We start from the raw sequence: 27,443 nt of genomic DNA on the forward strand, positions 1-27,443 counted from the left end.
TTTGTAATTTTGGTTTATTTAATTCAATTTATCAGTATTATGCTAAGTTTCATTGATTGATGAGACATATAGGTAGATAGTTAGGTAGATAGATACTCATATCTGGATAAGGACATATTCAAAACATTACTGGACTTCAAGTTCATTGCCAGCCTGAAAGGTCCTTTTGAATCCTCCATTTAAAGGTCTTGATTTTTATATGGGGACTTGAAGCAGGTAGAGACAGTAATCATGCAGGGGAAGGGAGATTTGGGAGAAAATAATGTGGCTTAAAAGGAAACAACATTATGTATTTTAAAGCGATGTTTATATTATGTTTGTTAATTTTATTCTATTTCCTTGCAGGTTTAAATGTTTATTTGCTACTTGGCTACTGATTAGAGAACACAAAATGAATAACTCAACAAACTCCTCTAACAATAGCCTGGCTCTTACCAGTCCTTATAAGACATTTGAAGTGGTGTTTATTGTCCTGGTGGCTGGATCCCTCAGTTTGGTGACCATTATCGGGAACATCCTAGTCATGGTTTCCATTAAAGTCAACCGCCACCTCCAGACTGTCAACAATTACTTTTTGTTCAGCTTGGCCTGTGCTGACCTTATCATAGGTGTTTTCTCCATGAACTTGTACACCCTCTACACTGTGATTGGTTACTGGCCTTTGGGACCTGTTGTGTGTGACCTTTGGCTAGCCCTGGACTATGTGGTCAGCAATGCCTCGGTTATGAATCTGCTCATCATCAGCTTTGACAGGTACTTCTGTGTCACAAAACCTCTGACCTACCCAGTCAAGCGGACCACAAAAATGGCAGGTATGATGATTGCAGCTGCCTGGGTCCTCTCTTTCATCCTCTGGGCTCCAGCCATTCTCTTCTGGCAGTTCATTGTAGGGGTGAGAACTGTGGAGGATGGGGAGTGCTACATTCAGTTTTTTTCCAATGCTGCTGTCACCTTTGGTACGGCCATTGCAGCCTTCTATTTGCCAGTGATCATCATGACTGTGCTGTACTGGCACATATCCCGAGCCAGCAAGAGCAGGATAAAGAAGGACAAGAAGGAGCCTGTTGCCAACCAAGACCCCGTTTCTCCAAGTCTGGTACAAGGAAGGATAGTGAAGCCAAACAATAACAACATGCCCAGCAGTGACGATGGCCTGGAGCACAACAAAATCCAGAATGGCAAAGCCCCCAGAGATCCTGTGACTGAAAACTGTGTTCAGGGAGAAGAGAAGGAGAGCTCCAATGACTCCACCTCAGTCAGTGCTGTTGCCTCTAATATGAGAGATGACGAAATAACCCAGGATGAAAACACAGTCTCCACTTCCCTGGGCCATTCCAAAGATGAGAATTCTAAGCAAACATGCATCAGAATTGGCACCAAGACCCCCAAAATTGACTCATGTACCCCAACTAATACCACCGTGGAGGTAGTGGGGTCTTCAGGTCAGAATGGAGATGAAAAGCAGAATATTGTAGCCCGCAAGATTGTGAAGATGACTAAGCAGCCTGCAAAAAAGAAGCCTCCTCCTTCCCGGGAAAAGAAAGTCACCAGGACAATCTTGGCTATTCTGTTGGCTTTCATCATCACTTGGGCCCCATACAATGTCATGGTGCTCATTAACACCTTTTGTGCACCTTGCATCCCCAACACTGTGTGGACAATTGGTTACTGGCTTTGTTACATCAACAGCACTATCAACCCTGCCTGCTATGCACTTTGTAATGCCACCTTCAAGAAGACCTTTAAACACCTTCTCATGTGTCATTATAAGAACATAGGCGCTACAAGGTAAAACATCTTTGAAAAAGATAGAAGGTGGGCAAGGGGAGCTTGAGAAGAATAAAAGGGATAAATGAGCTCCTAGTTTTAAAATCTCTGCCATTGCACTTTATAGTCTGATTACAAAACGTGCAATTCAGGAGCCCAGCAGTGACACACTTATCACGCCTAGGCTCCAGTTTTCAAAAATTGCACCTTATAAACTGTCAGTATTAGGAGCAATGAGACAATGAAAGAAACATGTTGGGATTGTGGATTTAAGAAACGATATACTCTTTCTCACACTCTCTTGAAGAAGGGCTTCTGAATCTACAATTTTATCAGTCTCTGCACAAGAGGAATAACCTTGTTCCTTTTTTGTTACTTTTGTTGTTGTTGTTCTCATGTGTCCTTAAGAGAAGGAAATGCCACAGTTACAAGGTAAACATGGAGACTTAAACATAAAGAAATAGGCACTATACAATGGGGACGTAAAGAAAGAAAATCAAAGAAGGATGCAGAAATGGTCTCTAGAGTGTTAAGCATATTTTATTCTTTTGTTACGGTCCTATTTAAAGGATTGCAATGTAATAAATGCTTATTTTTTGCCTTTCTTTTTCCCACCATGAAGAGAAAGCAAACAAACAAAAACCCCAACTAGGTCACACCATTTTTCTTCTTGTTATGCCACTATTTTGTACATCCCTGTTCTATATTGTTTATAGGCAAAACCTACAGGACTTTCACTAAATCTAGCCAGAGACAGCCATGAAAATAGACGTTTCACCCCTCCTCACTGTGTCCTTTGCATTAGTTGGGGATATCAAGGCCTATAAGGATTTAGTGCGTTTATGATCCTATATGCGAAATGTTTAAACCAATCTGATTTTCTCCTAAATAGCCTTTAATTTCAACAGAATATCCTACCTAAAACATAAACCTGTTTAAGAAACCAACGTCATTGTAAAGTTGAGGTTTCATCAAATTAAATAATGGATGATCTAGTTGGACCAAGTTTATTAAAATCAGGTGAATTTTAAGATTAAAAAATAGAAGTTTAGGACATTCTATTTCAACCTGAATTTGCCTGACCCATGTATGAAATGTTAACTTATAGAAAATGAACTCCTGACTTTGTCAGCAGAAAGGAATGCTGTTTTATTTATTTGGAATCCTAAACAGGATTAACATACTCACATAGCACCAGTGATTTCTGGGCCAGTCCCTAGAGAATAGGACCTTCTATCCAATGCCTGCTAAAGGATGATATTCAAATTATAACCAAGTGAAGTTGTCTGCAATTATCTATGACCCCGTGAAAGGGGAAAAATGGTATTTTAAAAGCTATTACTGAAACAATGACATATTCCATATTCCTCAAATTGTCAATTCTCCCTAACATTATTTAACTTCAAAATTCTCTTATCAATAGAATTATAGTAATCTTTGTGACAGAAATGTAGTGGCTAACTAAATAGAGGCCAAACGAGCTCACAGAATCTGACAGAAGGATGTAGGTGGCTGTTGCCATGCCACATCTCACCATCTAATTCCAGACCATAATAATCATGTCAGGAACTATTATCTAAGTGGTGGCATTATATAGAATCTTGCCACATAGAGATTTTTTATTTGGTCGTCTAAATAAATATAGGATTAGGATTATACGGATTCACACACAGCTAGTTATTTTTATCCTTTATATTTTTCTTACACTATTTGCTGTAGTTTTCCAATGAGATTTTCTAAAAATGGCTCAATCAATGGCAATCAAATTATAAATGCATTTGCAAATTTCATATTTTGGATTTCAGATTTATGATATCTTGTCCAGTAATAATAATGTTAGTTACATGGTAAATTTGTCAATATTAGACCCCAGCACTTAAAAGAGTTATTTTGTATGATTAGCCTCATAGATGCCACCTCAACATTTTGGAGAGTTAAGGAGGAAAAAAAGCATGAGGAAAAAAAAACCAAAAAACTTATAACTTAGTAAGAAGCAAATTGCCAGCAGTATTTATATTTGACTTATCCTTCGTAAAAACAATTTCCTGTTTAAATAACTTCAGTCATTACCCCCAAACTAATCTTCCATATTTAAAGCATTCATTTATAGAGATTCCCTTACCTACAGTTACTTCAACATGCACTTTTACATTTTAAATTCATATTTATTTTCATATTGTTTATTCAAATGAAGGAATCAGTTGAATGGAAATAACATCAAGCCAGTGGGCTCCTCGAGTTTCTGAAAACCAGAGAATTGACTAGCCAAGTATTTCCCTTTTTAATTTATTGTATTATTATGATGTAGGTTTGGCTTCAGTTGGGAAGAACCCTTTGGCATCCAGAATTCAGGATTCGGGGTCTTTTTTTGTTTGCTCTAACAATCCAATGCACCATGAATCAAGCTTTTAGTCTCTGCTGCCATTGTATCCTTCCTTTTCCTCCCTCTGTTACTGATCCTTGCCACAGCCACCGCAACCTCATTGAAAGAGAAACTGTCACGTTAAAGAAAGAAATTGAAGATAGACTGACACCATGGAAACTTTGTCAAACAGATCAGAAAAATGGAAGGAATGCTGAAAATGATAGATGATTGGAGAGACATGGAGATTATATTCAAGGATTTTTATTAACCACTGCTGGATTTGTCTATTTCAGTGGCTCTGAAACAGAGACAATTCCCCTCTCCCCAAAAGGGGACACTTAGCAATGTGTAAAGACATTTTTGGTTGCCACACTGGGAGGAATGCTATTGGTATCTAGTGCATAGAGGCTGGGAATGCTGCTAAATAGCCTATAATGCTCAGGACATTTTCCCCCAACTCCTTTAAACAAATATTATTTGGCTCAAAATGTCAATAGTGCCAAGGTTGAGAAATTCTTGTCTACTTTAAGGGATTTCTAAAGCTTGCCTCTTATTAGTGGGAAAATAATTCTGCATTATTTTTAGAATATCAATGCAAATTGCTCACCTGTTAGAAAAAGGTAATACTCACCAATCATGTATCAGAAACACTTTTCTCCTGAGTCTGGTGTATGTGTCAGTCACAGATTGGGAACTCAGGCCACATCTACATATCAAAAATCACCAGACTATGCATATCGCACATCTTTTTTCCAGCATCTTAATGTTCAATTATGATTGCCACAAATCTAGTCAGTTGAGGTTGCAGCAGTTGGCCATCAAAATATTTGCAGTTGATATGATCAGTTTCTACTGGAGCTGCAATTTTTCCTTTCAAAAAATATTAAGAGCCTCTTTCAGAAACAATGTCATTTATCTTCTTTGCATTTACTGGAAAGGTGAATCTGTAAGGTCTTTGTTTTTTCTCTCCTCATAGCAATAATGTAGCTATCCCAGAGTGGTCTTATAAGAAGAGGAGATTAAGAATATGGAAAAAGTCTGTTCATTTCTTCGAAACAAGAAATGATTTTCCTTTTACCAGTTCATCATTAATTTAATGCCAGCTCCCAAGTATTAGGGCAGAGTAACCAATATGAGAAGCCACAAGGGGTAAGCTTTCTGATTTGAAATGTACAAGCTGGATGTCCAACATACTCCTGCTCTTTGTTCATTTGCTTTTTTGATCCTGAAGATCTGACGTTGGGAGAGATGGGAATTCAAAATGATGGCAACAATTACTCAGCAATGAAGTCTGTTTTTATTTTCTCCTACTTAGTTCATTGATAGTTTCCTCCTCGCCCCAGTTTCATAATATCCCTTTCAACAACCATAGTACCGGTGTTGCAAATAGTTTAGGAAAGCACCCAAAGCTGGATGAAATTGTGCAAAGTGTATTCTCAGCATGTATATTCAATACCATGCCTCTTAAAAATGCTTCTCTTAAAGAGTGCACGCTGTAGCATGAAATGTGTGCATATTTAATGTATCTTCCTGGAATATGCTATGTGCTAAATATATATATATATATATATTCTATAAATAAAATAATAAAATGTACAATAGAAATACATATTTCTGTATGCAAATAAATATATTATACACAAACTCTTAATATGCAATATGGTATATGTTGCTTCTGAATAACAAAGTTGATTTTATATGCCCAATTTTCAAAGAAAATATTATTTTCATTTGAAGGAAGAGATTTAAGAACAGCCAAAATCCCATATTAAGATTAAACCGTTTTATGATCTTTAAGAGCAGGGCAGATTTTAAATATCTCTTACAGGAATAAATTAATAATTTTTTCTGGTATCACTCCCTGTGACAACAATGCTTTATTCGCCTGTGCCCCTGACATGCCTCTTCTGACTAGAATCTTCCCAGCTGGTACTGTTCCAACAGCTGTGTTGATCTAGTGTCTGATTACTTGATGAGGTTGCAACCAACCCTTTCTCATACAGTTTCACTCTCTTCCAAATTAACTGATTTTAGTGGAATAAAAAATAATCATACTGGGAGAAAAGGATGACCTTCAGAATGCTTTTCACTCTGACAATCAAGGTAAAATTTGTATAAGCACCATATTTTAATAAATCACTCTTTTCAATTTCGGTCCAATACAACATCCCATACATTAAATTCCAGAAATGTTTAATGAGGTATAGCATAATATTGGAAGTTTCCCCATGAAATTTTAAGTGGGATTTTTTTTTTCTAAGTGGCCTATATTTTCTCAATAGCAATCCTCTTCCTTTCCTTGTTTGCCTCTCGACTACCCACATTTCCAAGAACATTTGCGTTGATCCATTAACACAAATCTGTAGTTAGCTAATACAGTTATAATATTAGTTGGCACTGTACGTGCAATTCCAGGAGATGTTTACATTTTAATATAAAAAGTGTAAATATGAACATTTAAAGGATTACTATTACACCTTTTAGAGACCAAGTCAGGCAGTTGTAGTCATTTTTTAATTAATTTGAGTTCTCTTCAAATTTTAAGGCATAATTCTATGTCTATTTACTTTCTAAATTTTACCTATGACAATTCACACTGTGAATTGATGTGTTTGTCTATACCAAAGTCATTTCTAGAAAAAGAAAAATATTTGAGTTTTCTATCAATTCCTATTAGTTTTATATTGTTCCAGTGAAGTGTTCTCATTTCATTTTTGAGAACTGAATTGAATTCTGTATCGATGAAATGCCAAATGCTATTCCTGACTAGATGATTGCAAATATTGAAACAGCAAAAACATCATTAAGGAAGAATTTTCCACCTCATAACATGTTTCCAATATTTTCTCTCTTGAGAAGCTTTTAGTGCCATGCTCTTACACCAGGGATTAAAACTAACCATAATGATAAATTTACTTGAATCACCATTAGAATAATGTCTTAATTTGTTTTCTGTTGATATAACAGAATACTTGAGACTGGGCAAATTATAAGGAAAAGAGGTTTATTTGGCTCATGGTTCTGGAGGCTGGAAAGTTCAAAATAGGGCTGCTGCACCTGGTTAGGGCCTCATGCTGCACTGTAACATGGTGGATGCAATTACATGGTGGAAGCCTGTGCAAAAGAGGCAAAATACAAGGGACAATCTCACTTTATAATGACCTACTTTTATGGTAACTAACCTAGACCTGCAAGAATGCACTCTCTCTAGCAAAAGGGCATTAATTCCCTCAGAAAGGGGCACCCCTGATGACACAAATATCTCTTAAAGGTCCCACCACCTCTCAACACTGTTACACTTGGGACCAAGTCTCAATATGAGTTTTGGTGGAGAGAAACCATACTCAAGCCATAGCACATATCAAGGTTTAAAGACAAATGCAATAGATGCTTGACTTCTGTCTGTGATATCTCCACTAAAATATATATTTTAAGTATATATTTTTCTATCATCACCTACATCATGTATTTTTCCAGAGACTGCATTTAAACACATTCTTTTTCCTTTCATATGAGTATTAAGAAAGAATCATTCTGCTATAATATTGTTTAGAATTACCGGCAAGTAAAAAATATTTGCATTTAAGAAGTAATCCATCAACCTCTTCCTCCTTAACACACACATACTCACACAAAGAAACATACACAACCATAAATACTCAGGTACAGAAACACACATATGCCCATACAAATACACACACATACATGCATACAAACACACACAGGTCTCATCCTATCTTGACAGTGCCCAGAGGCATAACCTTTCTACTACTTCCAAAAGCATTTGGAATATTACTAGAGGCCATTGAACTCTAGAGTTCAGCTGAGTGGTGTTTAAGAAAAAATTCTATTTGCTCCTCTTTGCTCAATGGTCAGTTCCCTGCACAGTTTTCTAAATCTGTTAGAATCATATGAGTGAGTTTTAGCTCTCTGTCTGCCACCAACAGCCTTCCAGTTGTCTGCAGGCCATCTCTTCATCACATACCAGTGATTACATGGGGTCATGGTGAGAAAACATGTTTATATCAGAGAAATACATCATAACACATACAAAACATATCTACAAATTCATATCTTCACAATGGGTGTCCTCAAGCACTATGCTACTACTATATAAGATGGTGCTTTAAATGTCAGCATAACAATCTAGAGTGCTGAGGAGAGGAAACAGTGATAACTTCTCTGCACATTTCTTCCAAAAATCCCTCTCAGACTTTTTTTTTTTTAGCCATATAGCTCTTTGTACTTATGGAATGTATAGAAATTTAGAAATGAAGCTTACTGTTAATATGCAACAGATGAGCAAATGGTCAAAATGTCTTGTGTTCTGAGTTAATAAACAGGAAAGCCATGTATGCATCTTCCATCTTGAGGAAAAGTAAGATTAACAATCTGATTATTTTTATTTTCTTGGTATCTCACTTTTAAAAATTATTAATAAAGAAGTAAATCAAAGTAATTTAAACATCAAATATTAAGTGGTTGAACAATATAATTTCCTTTTTTCTCAGTCCTACTGGATAACTTAACCTGCATGGAAAATGTAACCTGAACAAGTTTGTATTTAAGCAGAAAAAAATCCATAAGGAATAAAATTTAGAATGAAACAGGAACGATAAAATATGAAGTCCCAGTGAGAAAAGAAAACAAATTATCCCTCAACTCTCTCAAATGAATAATAAAAGTTTAACAGAATTTCTTTTACTAAACCATTATTATTATTTATTATTTTGGAAAAATAAATTTTTGTAATGTTTTCTTATGTCCATTTATTATGTTTTTTTCTTATGTCTAGTTATTTCATCTCTTTTTAGTTTTTTTATCTTTTAAAATGTTTTAAAGGTAATTTTTATAAATGTTTTGAAAGGCAAACACAAAAATTGCTATTTTTCTGAGGATTGCTTTTGTGTTGTAGTTGACACTGCTATCTCAGAAAGCAAAACCAATTTTTTAAAAAAATACAGTCATGCATATTTTAACAACAGGGATGCGTTCTGAGAAATGTTTAGGCAATTTTGTTGTTGTGTGAGTATCCTAAGGTATACATACACAAATCTATATGGTATAGCCTACGTATTAGTCAGTGTTCTCCTACAGGGACAGAACTAGATAGATAGATAGATGATAGATAGATAGATAGATAGATAGATAGATATATAGATAGACAGACAGATACATACATACATATACATAAAGATATACATAGGTATTTATATATATATATATATATATATAAAAATGGGAGTTTATTAAGTCTTAACTTACATGATTATAAGGTCTCACAGTAAGCTGTCTGCAAGCTGAGGAGCAAGGAGAGCCAGTCCAAGTCCCAAACTGAAGAACTTGGAGTCCCATGTTTGAGGGCAGGAAGCATCTGGCAGGGGAGAAAGATGTAGACTGGGAGGCTAGGGCCATCTCACTTTTTCACATATTTCTGTCTGCTTTATATTCACTGGCAGCTGACTAGATTGTACTCACCAGATTAAGGGTGGATCTGCCTTTCCCAGTCCACTGACTCAAATGTTAACCTCTTTTGGCAACGCCCTCACAGACATGCCCAGAATTAATGCTTTGAATTCTTCAATCCAGTCAAGTTGACACGCAGGATTAACCATCACAGCCTACTACACACCTAGGCTATATGGTATAGCCTATTGTATATTGTAGCCCGGACTACAAACCTGTACAGCAAGTAACTGTACTGAATACTGTAGGTAGTTGCAAAACAGTGGTATTTGTGTATCTAAATACATAAAAACATACAAAAAGTACAGTAAAATTACAGTATTATAATCTTATGGAATGGACTACTCATATGTGGACACCATCTTAGATGCAGTTTGTCCTTGACCAAACATTGTTAAGTGGTACATGGCTGTATAAGAAAACTGCTAATAATGACACATACACTAAATAGCAAAAAAAAAAAAAAAAAAAAAAATGAGCAAAGTGCAAAAATATAACATACAATGTAAAAGCAATTCTATGTACTTAATGACTGCCATTTGTAATTATTTCTGAACAATATGCAGCAATTGCCGCTGTGGTCTCATGGGCTCTAAAAGTTTGTTCACAAAGTGGTGGACACTGTCTCATGGCCACCCCGTGAAGTAATCTAGACTGTGCTGTTTTAATGCAGATCTCAGCATGCACAATCAGCAGCTGGGAATGAGTCATCATTAGGTATTAGTCCTAAATCAAGAAATTAAAGTCTGTCGAGCCCCCTGTTGGGTACAGAGTGTATGAGGAACTCTACACTATCACAAACTTGGGAGAAATGAATGAAAATAAAATTATTAAAATTTCAGACATGATGAAAATTGGATCTAAAGTTTGTTTCATATATGCATACTTATTTGGAAGCAAATTTTAACAAACAGTATTTCTTGGCCATGTACAGGTGAAATACTTTACGTAAATGACAAATTAGGATTATACTGTTACCTTAGCTGTAATGATTTCTAAAAATTTGAATGACAAAGGAACCTGTTATCTTTCTTATTTGTTTCCACTGCTTCACTTTTTTATGAGTAAGATATATAGCATTCACTTGAGAGAAATACACACGTAGTATAGAATCCTAGTCTTAAAAAATTCTGTAATAAAAGGCAACTATTTAAATGTATGTGAATTCCAAATCACACAGGTTATTTAAGAGTGAAAATTTACATACTAGAAAAATTGAAGAATGTTAGTATTCTTTTAAAAAGATATGTTTTATATTCTACAAATGACATAAGGATAATTTTTGACAGGATCTTTAAAGATAATCCAAATTTTATATATAAATTGGATAGGGGATTATATATAACTGTATACATATAGTTAGTTTTACTATCAAGTTCACGTATTTATACAAGTGTGTATAATTATATACATATTGTATGCTTTATTTATAAAAGAGAAAGAACATGTTTAAAGAAACAGTACTAGGAATTTAATGGAAAATGACTTGCAAATGCAGGGAATGAGGTATGTACCAATGGAAAATACTCAGCATACCAAAGGAGTATTGGCTCAAGTGTTGATGATGCATATATACAAAGATATTTCAACTTCCAAATTCAGTACTGAGGAAACAGTGATGCCAAGTCTCAGAAAGAGTTGAAGAATAATATTTACATGCCGTGTCCTTGGATGTGTTTTTGCCAAACTATATCCCTAAATGAATCCTTACGCCAGTCAGAAAATACAACAAATACAACAATAAAATATTTTGCTTTTTTAAAAAAGACAATGATTCATCATGACCAGACATAGTGGCTCACGCCTGTAATCTTACCACTTAGGGAGGCAGAGGCGAGAAGATAGCTTGAACCCAAGAGATAGAGACCTGCCTGGGCAACATGGTGAGACCCTGTTCTCCACAAAAAGGAAAAAAAGACAAACAAACAAAAAACCACCGTAACTCCCCTTATCAAATGATTCGTCATGTTTAGAATATCTCTGTGAGTATCTTGGAAACCAGACTCTGTACTCCTGACTACTCTTTAAGAAAGAATGTCAATTAGTGCAAGTTCCTCACTTGATTAAGTACTAATTTCAGTGCAAATTACCGGGAGCTCTGGCTCTGCCCTTAAAGACTTTTCATTTTGCTTTCACTATCTACCAGATGAAAATTGCTCAGGAGTACTCGTTCTACCAACTGTTCTACATTTCTGGCATTCCTAAAGTGTTGGATAGATGGACTCCAGGTTTGCCTGGTTTCTAGATCAGTACTTAGTGGACTAGACGTGTCAGGAAGTATTCCTGTTTTTGTATACTTTCCACAAAGAATTGATTTTAAGACATCTATCCAATATGGTTTTTCTCTCTCCAAACAAGAAGAAAGTCAACACCCACAAAAACTCATATCAAATGTCCTCAAGTGTACACAGGTCAAGAAGTACCACGGTGACTTGGCTTGGAGCTGACTGTGTTCTTGTCAATGAGGTGGTAGCAATTCCAGCCCTAGGAAGAATTTATTCAGAAGTATTCGTGCACTCAAGGTTATGATATAAACTTAGATTCTTTCAGTCTTGAGGTTGGTTACAACCTTATTTATCGCTTATCCCCACTTTCAAGAGCAGATGCTCTCTATAGACTGTAATGGTCATAAAGACTTTGCTTCAGCCTCCCTGGAAATCAGCAGTTCAACTTCCTTGATGCTTCACGTTGGCCTCTGTCTCATTTCATTATTCTATCCTGATCTGATCTTATCTATAACCTCAGCTTTTATTATCATCTTAAATGTGACAGAACATAAATCTTACCTCTATCCCAGGCTTCTCCATTGAACACCAGCACTGTATAGACTATTGTCTACCCACCTGAGCACCCCTTGTGGATTTCTCACACCTTTCTCAACCTCAACATGTTCAAGGCTACCTTCCTGATTTCACCCTCAAAATTGGCCCCATTCTGCTATTTCCTAACCCATCCTCTACTCAGTTGCACAAAACAGAAACCAAAGCACTACCTTTGACTTTCACCTCTAATTATACCTCCAGTCCTCCCAATTTTACCTCATAAATATCAAATCTGTTAAATCTATGAACTTCTCCCATTTCCACTAATACCTCTACACAGCACAGGTAGCCTAACTGATTTTACCACATCAGCTCTGACCCCATCCCATATGTCTTCTATACTGAAACCAGAGCAGTCTTTTCAGAAGGTAAATCTGCTTCAAATCTGTGGGTGATTCCCTCCTTTGCCAAAGTCCAGAATCCTTTATCTGGCCTAGGAGCACTTCACGGCATAGCCCCTCCTTCCTCTCCATCCTCACCTCTCACCACACTCCCATGTGATTGCACAGCGCTTGCCACATTGGCACAAGCCACACCTGTCCTCGTCATGCACCCACTGCTAAAGGACCTTGGCACATGCACTTAATCATACTTTGCCTGGAAAGCTCTCCTCACCCATCATTACCTGGATAACTCCTAAGTACCCTTTGCATCTCAGATCCAGGATGAGACTTTCTGGTACATCTCCCTGAGTGTTCTAACTACATCAAATCCCCCACTATAGCTCCCATAGCAATTTTCATAGCTGAAATTTTATTTATGCATGAGAGATTATTTGACTAAATTTTTGTCTCCACCTATAGAATATACGCTTTGAAAGTTCAAAGACCACATCTACATTTGTTCACCTAAGACAGTGCTTTATACATGATCACTCTTCTCTCACTAACATTTTTTCCTTACTTTCTAGATATCTAAATTTGAGAAAGTTATTTAATTTCTTCATATGTAAAGATAGTCCATATTTATATATACATAGTATTGCTATAAATTATATATATATTTATATAAGCACTAATTTGAGGATTAGAAGTAATTAGAGTTTGAAAAGCTCCTAGCAGAGTGCCTGACAAAGAGGAGTACTCAAGGTTGTATATGTATAACACTTACTGTCATGGAAAACTGTAATAGAGACTGAAGATTCCAGAGCTTTTAGCCTTCACTTTGCATAGTCCTAAGTGTCCTGTAAACCCAGCTGGTGCTTTTCTGAAATAAGTGATACTTCTGGAAACTTGAGACCATTTCCTCAGTAAAGGGAATTAACTATGAAACACTCCAGATAGAATATAATTATTCTTTTCTTTTGAGACATTGCTCAAATCATTTTAGCGTTTTGCTTAAATAGTTATGTAAATTACAGTAATAAGGTTATTGATATCTTACACTGTTCTAGCTCATTTTACATTCCAGGTATTTTTTTAGATCTGGTGTTAATCATATGAGAAATTTTTGTACTCATTTTATAGATGAGGAACTGGAAGCTCTCTGAGATCAAGTAATTGCCCAAGGTCACAGATGCACATGGAATAGCCAAGACTCAAATCTAAAAGTGGTTAATTATACAGGAAGCACCTGAGAAGCAGCTTGACCTGGTTTCCTCAGTCTAAACCTCTGGGGAATATGTATATATCTATATATATGTATAATATATGTATATGTAATGTATATTTACATATATAATATATAATATACTTATATAATGCAATATATGTACAGTATATATTCCTATATTAACACCTGATTAATAGATTTCTTTTCATTGTTATTTCTATTTATGGTTTTATTGCTAACAAAACCATGGTACATTTATGATAAGTGACAATATTATTGTACAGTTGAAGTATCATACAACATTACAGCATTATTTTATTGCTAATTTCTTTGTACATCCAGCTCAAGCAGCTACTTGAAATATTTTCCAGGATTGCAACCCCCCAGGGGCTTTTCAGGGTGACCCGAGTGATGCCTCCTGAAATGCCCAGTTTCTATGGTGTAGCCAGACAGCTGAAGAAGCTGCACCCAGACAGGCTGTGCTTGATGCTCCCCTAGTGTCTGGTCCATAAATATAACAGGTGTCTGAGGGAGCGCGGGGCCTGCAGAATTCGAGGGCGAGGCTGGCTTGGGGACACAGCAAAAAGGGTCTCTTCTCCCAGCCCTTCTTTTCCACCAATGCCCTGTCCTTTATCCCCAAGACCTGCAGTCCCCAGTGAGAAGTGTTTGCCCAGCTCTCAATCCTACATTAAAGGAAACTTCCACTTTGGAGACTTGACCAGGGAGTTCTGCTTCTTGGGCACACAGAGGCAACTTAAGTCTAGGCCTGAGTTTCCCCCCTCTTTAAACCCTCTTGAGCCTCTTACAGTTATAGAGCTTTTTGAAATTTCTATTAGATGGTCAGATACTTTGATATTAGTCTTTAAACAGAACTATTCTTATTAATCTCAAGCAAAACCATAGAAACCATTGTTAGTGGAACAAAATGCCCCTTCATAAAGTGCCTACCAATTTATACAGTGAACATCACACACTTCACCCAAGCTAATCCTTACACCTACCCTATAAGGTGGACACTATTATCACCTTTTTCAGATAAGGGATATTTAATTTAGAAGTTAAATGACTTGGCCTATATCACTTTGAATTCCTGCACATAAGGAAACAAATTGTTCCCTCGTATTTTTTTAATTTTAATTTTAGAGATATTGTCTCACTATGTTGCCCAGACTGGTCTCAAACTCTTGGGCTCAAGTGATCCTCCTGCCTCAGCCTCCCAAGTAGCTGAGACTATAGGCACATGCCATCATGCCTGGCTTGTTCTCTCATATTTAAAAGTGCACACTCAGGCAGTAGAAGATTAAGGGACCAAAAATAGAGTTGATATGCGCTTATAGTAGAGGTTATTGTATCTTCCAACCCTAATGAGGTGGAGTTTATAAGGCAAGTCTTTCCAGGGTTACTCTCAGATAATTTCAGAATATTGTTCCAAGGTAAACAAATGCTACTTGGGGTCATATCAGTCCAGACTAGTTGGCTACATTTTTCCCATGGGGTTGGTTGGGGCCAGCCATGAGATCCAGTGGTTTTAGTTTTTTTTTTATTTACTTCAAAATAGCATGCCCATTCAAATGGCTACTATATTCACTTTTCAAAATAATTTGTGAATCATCAAGATCTGATATGTTAGATAGAATCCAACTTGCTAAAATTAAATTCTTTCCTTCTATTTTGTGTATGTGGTGGAGGGAGGAGGGTGAGCAAATCAAAGTCATCTTTAGAAATATTTTAGGATAAATTCTGATGAAGCTGCTTGAGGTTTTCAAATTAAATTACTGAATATGAAAGCTGATGTTTCCTATAGGAAAGCAGTGTTTTCAATTTTCTTTATTCACTCCCAAGAGCTCTAATCATATTTCTTACATGAACTGTCTCAAGAGTCAGTAACAATTTTTTGATTCAAAGGAAAATCAGACGTGCAAGAAAAAGTCAAATTGAAGAGATAAGCTAGAGCTAAGGACTGTAGCAAATTACGGAGTTCCCATTAGTGAATGACATAGAGCTAGGACAACTGAACGGAGCAATAGAGAGAGATTTGTTCAGGTAAGCAGTTGGCTTAGTGTAGGAAGCACAATAAAATACTTTATCATCAGTCATTAGGCAGAGTCCTTACATCTGGATTCCAACATTATGTATCAAGGCATGCTGAGTATCTTTCTCCAGCCCCTCCTGGTCCACTACATTCTCCATCCTGCTCTGTGGATTCTGGGAAGCTGACCTATATGCATTGCCTTAATATGCTTCTTAGCCATAACTAAAACTTATCTTCTAGTTTTTAGTTGAGGTCACCCACCACAACTTGGCTGTGTCCTCCTACAAGAGGCCAACCAAGTGGCCTGCAATCTGGGTCCAGTAACATCCCCCTCCCTTGGCCTTTCAGGCTGAAGGGTGGTAATGGCACTTCTCTGTTACTAGCCCCAGCATCTTGCACTGTTCTCTTTTGTATGGATTTCCTAAACACCATCCTCACCTCTGCACATAGCGCCTTTATTAAACTTTCCTCAATGCATCGATTCTGAATGGATTGTTACCAACTATGTCCTTAGGTAATAAATAAGTATTGTTTATGAAAATAGAAAGCATAAGATTCTTTAATTCCCATGAAATGTTTAAAAGGTAATTTTGGACTCCAATTCTGAAGCGATGGATTCAAAAGCCAGAATATCAGTACGAGCACAAGGATTAAGAATTCAGAGGACAATAGAAAATTAGACATCTATTTTAGAATTACGACTTAATTTGATTGTTTGACCAAACCAACCAGGAGCCAATTAATACAAATTCTTCCATTTGTTCATAAAATCATTTATTCAGAAAATATTTATGGAGTGAAAGTGATTTATCTGGCTCTATTCTGGGGTTGTGAGATCCAGTACTGCACAGGGAAGATCCAAAAGTTTTTTTCCATCACATAGCCTGTGTAGCTGAAGCCAAGTGGATATACATAAAGATGATTTTAAACAAAGTGTCACAGTGGTTATTTAGAAGACGGTTTTGAAATATTTACTCATTATTATAATCTGAACTCAAGATTAATGTATCTTCCCAAAACAGAAGACAAAGAACACATTTGCTCTACATAAATCATAAGCAGCAATGAACAAAATGAAAGAAAACATGAATCAACACTCCAATTCTCTAAAATATTTACCACTGTTCTAAAATTGAGCTCTTTTGATTGGAAAGATAAACATAACTATGAAAATCATTAGAATCACTAAGAAATTCAGATTTTGAGAATTTGAAGTTATTGCATTATATAAGCAACAGAACTAGTTCTTGTACTAGGCAGGGGCACATTTATTCTCTTTATCTGAAGGCAAGTAAGATCATCTTACTCTTTTGGAACATTTGGAAATATTTCATAAGTTTGGGGAAGACTCTAACATTATTTAGATGCCAGTTACCTGTGAGACAAACTTAAGTATTCTGATATTTTGATTATCCCTACCTCTTGCTTCTTCTGTTCTGGCCTCCTCATCTACAAAAGTGTGAATTATAAGTTTCTTCCCGAATCAAATATAATAATGTGTTTCATTTTGTATGTTATTTCATTTGGTCAGAAATGCTCAAAGTTTAGAGGCTTCAAAACACATTAAAATGTCCACTTATATCAAGAAGACATAAAGATCTTTACAAACACTACCAATTACAGAATATCTCATGAATTGAGTGACTATTACTATCTGCCTCCCTTTTTAATATCATACATCTGAGAAAAACACTTTAGAAACTTAAGCCTTTTAAATATAAAATCTAAATGTATAGAAACTCTGGAAGATAATCCTGGAAATACCATTTTGGGCATAGGCTATGGCAGAGATTTCATGAAGAAGACCCCAAAAACCATTGCAACAAAAATTCACAAATGGGACCTAATTAAACTAAAGAGTTTCTGAACTGCAAAATAAACTATCAACAGAGTAAACAGACAACCACCGGAATGGGAGAAAATATTTGCAAACCATGCATTTGACAAAGGTCTAATAGCCAGAATCTATAAGGAACTTAAACACATTAACAAGCAAAAAAACAACTTCATTAAAAGGTGGGCAAAGGACACAAGTAGACAGTTTTTTAAAGAAGACATATGCGCAGCCAGCAAGCATATGAAAATGCTCAACATCACTAATCACTGGAGACATCCAAATCAAAACCACAATGAAATACCATCTCACACCAGTCAGAATGGCTATTAAAAAGTCAAAAAAATACAGATGGTTGAAGGGTTGCAGAGAATAAAGAATGTTTATACACTGCTAGTGTGAATGTAAATTAGTTCAGCTACTGTAGAAAGCAGTATGGAGATTTCTCAAAGAATTAGCAGGGCATGGTGCCATGTACCTGTAGTCCCAGCTCCTGGAGGATGAGGTGGGATGATCGCTTGAGCCCAGGAGGTGGAGGTTGCAGTGAGCCAGTCTTGCCACTGCACTCCAGCCTGGGCAACAGGGGGACACCAACACCCTGTGGAAAAAAAAAAAAAGAACTTAAAATAGAACTACCATTCAACTCAGCAATCCCATTACTGGGTAAGGACACAGAGGAAAGTAAATTGTTCTACCAAAAAGACACGTGTACTTGTATGTTCATTGCAGCACTATTCACAATAGCACAGATATGGAATCAACTTAGATGCCCATCAATGGTGGATTGGATAAAGAAAATGAGGTACGATGTATACACCATGCAACACTATGTGGTCATAAAAAAGAATGAAATCATATCCTTTGCAGCAACATGAATGCAGCTGGAGGTCATTATCCTAGGCCAATTAATGCAGGAAGAGAAAATCAAATACTGAATGTTCTCACTTATAAGTGGGAGACAAACGTTAAGGAAACATGGACACAAAGAAGGGAAAAATAGACACTAGGGCCTACTTGAGGGTGGAGGGTGGGAGGAATGTGAGGATCAAAAAACTACCTATCAGGTACTATGCTTATTACCTGGGTGATGAAATATCTGTTCACCAAACCCCCCATGACACACAATTTACCTATATAGCAAACCTGCACATGTACCCCTGAACCTAAAATAAAAGTTAAAAACAAAAAAGAAAGTTACTCTTTGGGAAAGGGTCAGACACAAATGATAGATCACATAAAAAAGGGAATTGCTTTTTAAAGAGATGAGGTTATTTAAAAAAAAAAAATGGCCAGACACGGTGGCTCACGCCTGTAATCCCAGCACTGTGGGAGGCAGAGGCAGGAAGATCACGAGGTCAAGAGATCAAGATCATCCTGGCCAACATGGTGAAACCCTGTCTCTACTAAAAATACAAAAATTAGCCAGGTGTGGTGGTGCACACCTGTAGTCCCAGCTACTTGGGAAGCTGAGGCAGGAGAATCACTTGAACCTGGGAGGTGGAGGTTGCAGTGAGCCAAGATCATGCCACTACATCCAGCCTGGGTGACAGAGCAAGACTCAGTCAAAAAAAAAAAAAAAAAAAAGAGGCCTTGATATCCAAAGCAGAAATCATAAAGAAAAAAAAAAGATTTTTATGTTTGCTTTTGAAAACTTTTTTTAAAATTTGTTACAAAACTTCCTTAACGATAAAGCCAAACTAGAAATTATTTGCAATGTACACAATGAAAAATATTAATGTCCTTACTATATAAACAGCTTTTGCAGATCAATAGCAAAGAGACAAACTTCATAAAAAATTGGCAGAATATATGAATGGTGGCCCTCCAAAATTGGCAGAATATATGAAATGGTGGCCCTCCAAAAACAGAAATATAAATTAGAGACTATTTGATATGGAAAAGTTTATATTCTTATTATTAATAAAATGCAATTTAAGGCATAAAGATATTCCATTTTATATGGATAATTATTGCATTTCTTTAAAAGGACAATTTGTAATTTCACTACAAGTATGAGTTATTTCCAGACTGCTGATGAACTTGTTCATATTTCTGTTTTCATGAGAAATTTGAAAATTTGCAATAAAATGGTAAAAGCGAAAATTACTTTCAAAAAAAAAAATGAAACAAACAGCTGCTTGTATGAAAACACCAATAAAATTGGCAAACCTTTAGAAAGATGAACAAAGGAATATAAAGAGCGAAGATACTAATTACTGATCTCAGAAGTTAAACAGCATATATCACTATACATCCTGCAAATAACCCAAAGGATGATTACAGAATGCTACAAAAAATTATACATGTATAAAATGGACAACTTTGATAAAACAGGTCACCTCCTTGAAAACACAAATAACCACAACTCATCCAATGTGAAGTAAATAATTTGAATAGCTCCATAACAATTAAGAAAATTGAATTTATAATTTAAAACTAATAGCCCCCCAAATAGTCACCAGGCCAGATGGTTTAACTGGAAAATTCTACCAAACATTTAAAAAAGAAGGAAAATAGCCTTTTCACCAAATGATGCTAGAGCAATTAGACATCTACAACAAAAATGTGAACTTCAACCTAAGCCTCATACCTTATACCAAATATAATGCAAATGCATTATAAAGTTGAAAGTAAGTATAAATTTACAAAACTTTTAGGGAAAAAAAACATAGGAAAAAATACTTGATTTCTAAGGCTAGAAAAAGTGACCTTAGATTTGACATCGAAAGCATGAGACATAAAAGGAAAAACTGATATAAAAATTAAAAACCGTTGCTCTCTGCAAGACTGTGGACAAGATGAAAAGACAAGATATGAACAGTGAGAAAATATTTGCAAAAATAGTATACAGAGTATTTGAAGAGCTTTCAAACCTCCACAATAAAAAAAGCAAGCAATCTAATTAGAAAATGAGCATAAGACATGAACAGACATTTCACAAGAGAAGATACACTGATGTCGAATAAGTATTAGCCATCAGGGAAATAAAAATGAGAACCACAGTGAAATATCACAACACACTAATGACAATGGCTAATACATACATAAACAACACCAAATGCTGGCCAGGATGTGGAGAAATTAGATCACTCATACATTATTAATGGGAATGCAAAATAGTACAGTCACTCTGGAAAACAGATTGGCAGTGTCTTAAAAACCAACCACGTATTTACTATCCAACCCAGCAATTTGTACTCCTGAGTTTATCCCAGGGAAACGAAGACTTATGTTCACACAAAATCTCATCCATGAATGTTTATACCACTTTTGTTTGTAATAGCCCCAAATTGGAAACAACTCAGATGAACAAGTGAATGGTTGAACAAACTCTGGTATGTCATATCATGGTGTACTATTTAGCAGTACAAATAATAAACTACTGAAATATACAACAGCTTGGATGATTCCCCGGGGAATTATAGTGAATGAAAAAAATTCAATCCCAAAAGATTACATGCATAAAATTGCTAAAACTATAGAAATGTGTCCCAACCCAAATCTCATGTCGAACTGTAATCCCCAATGTTGGAGGAGGGGTCTGGTGGGAGGTAATTGGATCATGGGGACAGACTTCCCCCTTGCTGTTGTCAAGAAAGTGAGTTCTCAGGAGATTTGGTTGCTTAAAACTGCTACACTCCCACCAGTGCCATGACAGCTTACAAATGCCATGGCAACGTCAGGAAGTTACCCTATATGGTCTAAAAAGGGGAGGCACAAATAATCTACCCCTTGTTTAGCGTATCATCAAGAAACAAAAATGGGCAACCAGCAGCTCTCGGGGCTGCTCTGTCTATGGAGTTGCCATTTTGTTTATTCCTTTACTTTCTTAATAAACTTGCTTTCACTTTGCACTGTGGACTCGCCCTGAATTCTTTCTTGCACGAGATCCAAGAACCCTCTCTTGGGGTCTGGATTGGGACCCCTTTCCTGTGACAATAACAATTTGTCTATGCATCACATAGTGGGACTCCTTAAACTCAGAATAAAACTTGCCACATAGCAAATGTTCAATAAATGTGTTTTTAATAGTGTCTTAGCCTGTTTGGGCTGAAAACAAACTACCACAGACTGGAGGGCTTATATACAACAGAAGTTTATTTCTCACAGTTCTGGAGGCTGGGAAATCCCAGACCAAAGGACCAGTAGATTCTGTGTCTGTTGAGGGTCTACTTCCTGCTTCATAGACTGCCATTTTCTTGCTGCTTCTTCATGTGGCAGAAGGGGTGGAGAGGGAGCTCTCTGGGGTCTTTTCTTATAAGGTCACTAATTCCACTTATGAGGAGTCCATCCTCATGATCTAAACACCTACCAAAGGCTCTCCACCTAATGCCATCACATTGGGGATTGGAATTTAAACATAGGAATTTTGCAGGGCCCAAACAGCCAATCTATAGCAAATAGTGGTAAAATACATGTGAAAAAATTAAACCAAAGTATATTTTTTAAAAATACCCTAACATCAAGCTCTAAGGTCAAGTCATCAAAATCAGTAGTATAATCCAAGTTACTTTTATTTTTACAAAAATATATACACTTGTGGGGTACACGTACAGTTTTGTTACATGCATATATTGCATAATGAAGTCTGGACTTTCAGTGTAACCTTCACTCGAATATGTAAATTATACCCAATAGGTAATTTCTCATCCCTCACCCTGTTCCCACCTCCCATCTTTTGGCGTCTCCAATGTCTATTATTCCACTCCATATGTCCATGTGTAAGCATTTTTAAGCTCCCTCTTATAAAGGAGAACATGTGGTATTTGACTTTCTTTTTCTGAGTTATTTCACTTAAGTAATGGCTTCCACTTCCAATCATGTTGCTGCAAAAAACATGATTTCATTCTTTTTTCAGGGCGCTTTTTGAGCTGTGAGGATTCCTAATCCCTGTTGAAAAAAAGATGAGTAAATTCTGAATTGTAAACTACAGGGACAACAAAGCCGTCCTTGTTATTTAAAAAGCCCATTAAGGCTGATTTAGATGTGTGTAGGATTAGGGTTGCTGGAGATAAGAATTCAGCTCTGCCCCCACCTCCAACCCCATTTCTCTCTTCCCTCTTCCCTTTTCTCTCTCTCATTCCCAATTGCTCTAACTTGTTTTTGCTCTCTCTTTCTCTCTCTCTTTTCAGTTCTTGACATTCAGAGGCACCATGAAGTCAGTTGGAAATCAAGTACAAATTTATTCTCATATTAGTACTCTTCTATCATTCTGAATTAGTATGCATAGTAGCTAATATGTTATGAAAGTCACTTACCAATAACAATGCAATCTATGAATACTAATCTGAAGGGATACCAGCCATAAAGAAAAGACTGCCACTCTGATTGGGTAAGGCTAATAGGACAGCCTTGGGCAAAATAAGTGACAGATCCTCATTTTCATGCATTTCTCCCATGCTGCTTTGACTCTCTCTTTCTTTACATTCCATCCAATGTAGAAAAATCAACATTTATTTATGAAGACAATTCTATATTCAATTCTGGTACTCCTGACACTTCCCATATCTGTCCTATAATTGTGATATATGAATAATTAGTCTATTACTAGAACAATCATATTTGGCTTTTTCCCCCCTTGAAAATTAACTAATGGCTCTGTTGGGGATTTATGATAACATTAAGTTCCTGGCTTTTTTTATTTTTTCATCCTTTTTTTGGAATCTCAGTTCCTACATGTCTCAATAGATTTAATACAGTAGGTCTCAAGCCTAGCTACATAATAGAATCAACTGGAACAATCTTAAAGTAATACTCATTTCTTGGCTTTACCTAAGATCAATGAAACCTGAGCCTCGGGATATGGCCCTAGCCTCTGTATTTTATTAAGCACCCTACATGCTTGATGCACAGTGAGAACTGAGAACCACTGGCTCTGGTTACAGGTTCAGTCCTTGTAGACCCATGTATTTTAGTGATCTTTTTAAGGATCATAAATATCAGTTTTGTCCTTGAAATATGTGTTTTCTAGCACATGGGGAGAATAGGAATAAAAGTTCCTGGATGAAGTAAATGCTTTCCCATTACATATGGAAAGCACTTATTCTAAAAGTATCAATTTTGTGTAAAGATCCTATCTTAACTTTTTACTTTGAAATAATTTTAGATTAAAAGAAAGTTTTAAAGATAATGCAGAGCTCCCATATGCCCTTCAACCAGCTTTCCCTAATGTTAGCATTTTATTTAACTATAATACGTTTGTCAAAACTAAAATCTTAACTTTGTTAACAATACTATTAACTAAACTACAGACTTAATTTAGACTTTTCCAGTTTTTCTACTAGTATTCTTTTTCTGTTCCAGGATCAAATCCAAGATTACATGCCACATTTAGTCATCATGTCTCCTTCGTCTCTTTTAGTCTGTGACAATTTCTGTCTTGTTTTTCATGACTTTGACACTTTTGAATATTACTCATAAAGAAGGTTTTTTGTAGAATAGTCCTCAATTTGGGTTTGCTTGATGTTTTCTTGTGATTAGACAAGTGTCTTGGGCTGACATGGCAAAATATCATAAGCTGAGTGCTTACAAGCCCTGTAAGTTTATTTCTTGCAGTGCTAGAGGCTGAAAAGTCCAAGATCTAGGCACCATCAGATCTGTTATCTGGTGAGGGCCCCTTAACTGGTTTACAGATGGCATCTTTTGCAGAGTCCTTGCATGGTGCAAGGGCTTAAGCAGATCTCTGGGGGGCTCTTTTATAAAAGAGCTAATCCCATCCATGAAGGCTCTACTCCCAAAGACCACCTCCTAAAACCATCACCTTAGGGGTTAAGGTTTGAACATATGGATTTGAGGGAGACACACACATTCAGATCATAGTAACTAGGGTTCTGAGTTTTGGAGAATTATACCACAGAGGTGAAGTGTCCTTTCATTGCATCAAATCAGAGGTTATATGATATCAACATGACTGATCACTGATGATGTTAACCTTGATTACTTGGTTAAGGCTGTATCTAGCAGGTTTCTCTGCTACAGAGTTACTATTTTCCCCCTTTTCATATTCTGTTCCTTATAAGTGAATCACTAAGTCCAGTCCATACTAAAGGGGAGGAAAATTGACAATTATTTGTAATTCTTCTCTAACAATGATTTGCTCTTTCTCCATGTTTTATTTATTTACTCAATTATTTATTCACATCCGTCAGCACTCATGGATATTTGTTTATTCATTGTGATATAATCCAATACTATAATTATTTTACTGTAAAAATTGTTTTAGCTTTGATAATTGGAAGCTCTTTGAAGTTGGTTCCTGTGTCAATTTGACTTGTCTCAACCCTTTGTTTTGTTGTCTGTTTTGTTTTGTTTGAACATGTTTTTAACTTTTGAGACCACAAGTAAGTTCCAGGTTCAACTTGTACTTACACCATCCCAGCCCTAGAATCAGCCATTTCTCCAGGGATCCCTGAGTTTGTTTATTGGAGAATGGTAAAAAGAAGCCAAGATCTGGACATTGAGTGTGTTCATTACTACTAGGCTGTCACTGCGGTAAGGTTTCAAAAATTGTTTTCTTTTATACTCAGCATTCGTATCCAAATCATGCTTCTTAAAGAACTATAGAAATCATCAGAATCTAAATATTAAGGTAAAAATAAGATCCACTATAAATGAGTGACATAAATTTTGTTTCTTGAACTGGTATTAGGTCCTTAGGCATTTTTAAGATCCTGGCTTTCTTTTTCCAAATATTTTTACTATGGTTTAATGAAGATATTGTGACCTCTGTGGTTTTCTTAAATCCAAGATTCTTGCCAGACATATAATGCATTTACAATCTTTGCTTGAAAATGATAGTCAACCATATATTCCCAGAAAAATATTCTATATATGAGTGCCTTTTTTTTAGCTCTTTAGTAGTTTTTAAATTTGAAGGACATAGTCAAATATCTGGAGCAGCTAAGGGCTCACAGTTCAGCTGAGTTATCCCAATGCTGGCATTTACTTTCAAAAGCACCACATTTTGGTGATTTGTTTTTTGTTTTTTAAATCATTTATTTCTCTTCTGGTTTCAAAAGCCTAAAGCTATTCAACAAATGGTAGTTATTTCTACTTAAGGCTTTCAGAAGAGCCTTGATGGGTTTGAATATGGGCTGATTTAATTATAGTAGCATTTGGAGTTGTCACGTAAACAGTGAGTAGGATTCAATATAAGAATTCAATCCTGACCATTACATTATAACATAGTAATAGTATGTACTTTGTGGAAAAAGAAAACTAAAGCCTGGTGAATGAAGCATTATGGTCCAGTGCAATTGTGCTGTAAGAGAATTTCATTAAATTTCTGTAGCAATTCAAAGATAAGAATCACACAAAGCGGGGGCAAATAGCCTTTGCTCTGGATCCCCTGTGCCCACTTTCCCTCTCCAGATGACATCATTTGGAAAATGGGTTAAGTAGGAATGTGAAGTAAAATCTCTTAGGAGGGCAAGATATTCAAAAATAAAATACCATTTTCCTTGTGTGATAAATAGCATCTGCCATGAACAGCTTATAAGTTAATCAGGGATCTTTGTTTTTGGTCATTTCAGTTATTCAGAGAAAACCAAATTACTACAATATGATGTGAAATGATCTACTAAAATCACTTACACAGATCTTCAAAGCTGGGAGGTGGGGATGTGTAAGTCTGCCTGGAAAACTCACAAAAGACTGTAAGCAACAAACCTGAATTTTAAAGAGTGAATGAACAATTCAAAGAAAACAAAACAAATTGGAGAGAAAGTAAGTGATTACTTATTTCCCAAAGGGGAATAACTTTATTCTTGGGTATAAACTCTGAAAGTGATAAAACATTTTGTTTTGTTTTCGAGTTTTATTTAATTCATTTTGTTTTGTTGTTTTTTTTTTTTTTCTTTTTTTTCCTTTGGGAGGCTAAGGCAGGCAGATTACTTGAGGCCAGGAGTTCGAGACCAGCCTGGCCAACATGGTAAAACCCCGTCTCTACCAAAAATACAAAAATTATCAGGGCTGGTGGTGCGTGCTTGTAATCCCATCTACTTGGGAGGCTGAGGTAGGAGAATCACTTGAACCTGGAGGCAGAAGTTGCAGTGACGTGAGATCACGCCACAGCAAGACTCTGTCTCCAAAAACAAACAAACAAACAAAAAAGGTGTTTTTTGTTTTGTTTTTGTTTTTGTTTTCGTTTCCAATTTCAATTCAACTTGGGTCTGGCAGGTCCCCTGGATATACCTGTTCCATGAATGGTAAACATGAGCACTTTCCAATTCTTTAATGGAATTGCTCACAGGGCTTTGTCTATGGTTTAAAGTCTTTACTATGGCATGACAACCAGGAACAGTTTACACACACACACACACCCTGTTATGAAAGTGATTCATCTTCTCATGCTGAATTGATAATGAGTAACATGAACCATCTTTTAGCCTAGATAAGAATGACCTCATTAAACACAGAAGAAGGAGGAGGGGGAAGGAGGAAGAGAAGAAGGGGAAGAAAAAGCAAGAGAAAGAGAAGAGGAAGAAGAAGACACCTGTAACTTCATTATGCTATTATCAGAAAGAACACTTCCTAGTGCTTTCTTTTTCTGTTTATCTCCACATTGCCATGATGAGAAGAGCTTTGTCTTACAAAAACCTGATAAGT

General features: G+C 36.3%; 1 protein-coding gene across 1 annotated transcript; it reads left to right on the top strand.

Moving 5' to 3' along the window:
• The first annotated feature begins 343 nt into the window (after window positions 1-343).
• On the top strand, window positions 344-27,443 carry CHRM2 (cholinergic receptor muscarinic 2). Its single transcript, XM_054559871.1, has 3 exons — window positions 344-1,788; window positions 26,369-26,561; window positions 27,224-27,443. Exons 1-2 carry the CDS (start codon window positions 392-394, stop codon window positions 26,409-26,411), a joined length of 1,440 nt encoding a protein of 479 aa, XP_054415846.1. The 5' UTR covers window positions 344-391; the 3' UTR covers window positions 26,412-26,561; window positions 27,224-27,443.

This window comes from Pongo abelii, chromosome 6, assembly GCF_028885655.2.
Source record: "Pongo abelii isolate AG06213 chromosome 6, NHGRI_mPonAbe1-v2.0_pri, whole genome shotgun sequence".
Classification (NCBI taxonomy): domain Eukaryota; kingdom Metazoa; phylum Chordata; class Mammalia; order Primates; family Hominidae; genus Pongo; species Pongo abelii.

Excerpts from the sequence above, each read along its gene's own strand:
- CHRM2 (XM_054559871.1), top strand. The coding sequence starts at position 392 with ATGAATAACTCAACAAACTCCTCTAACAATAGCCTGGCTCTTACCAGT. Across the intron at positions 1,789-26,368 it reads AAGAACATAGGCGCTACAAG|TTATTCAGAGAAAACCAAAT; the intron begins GTAAAACATCTT and ends TGGTCATTTCAG.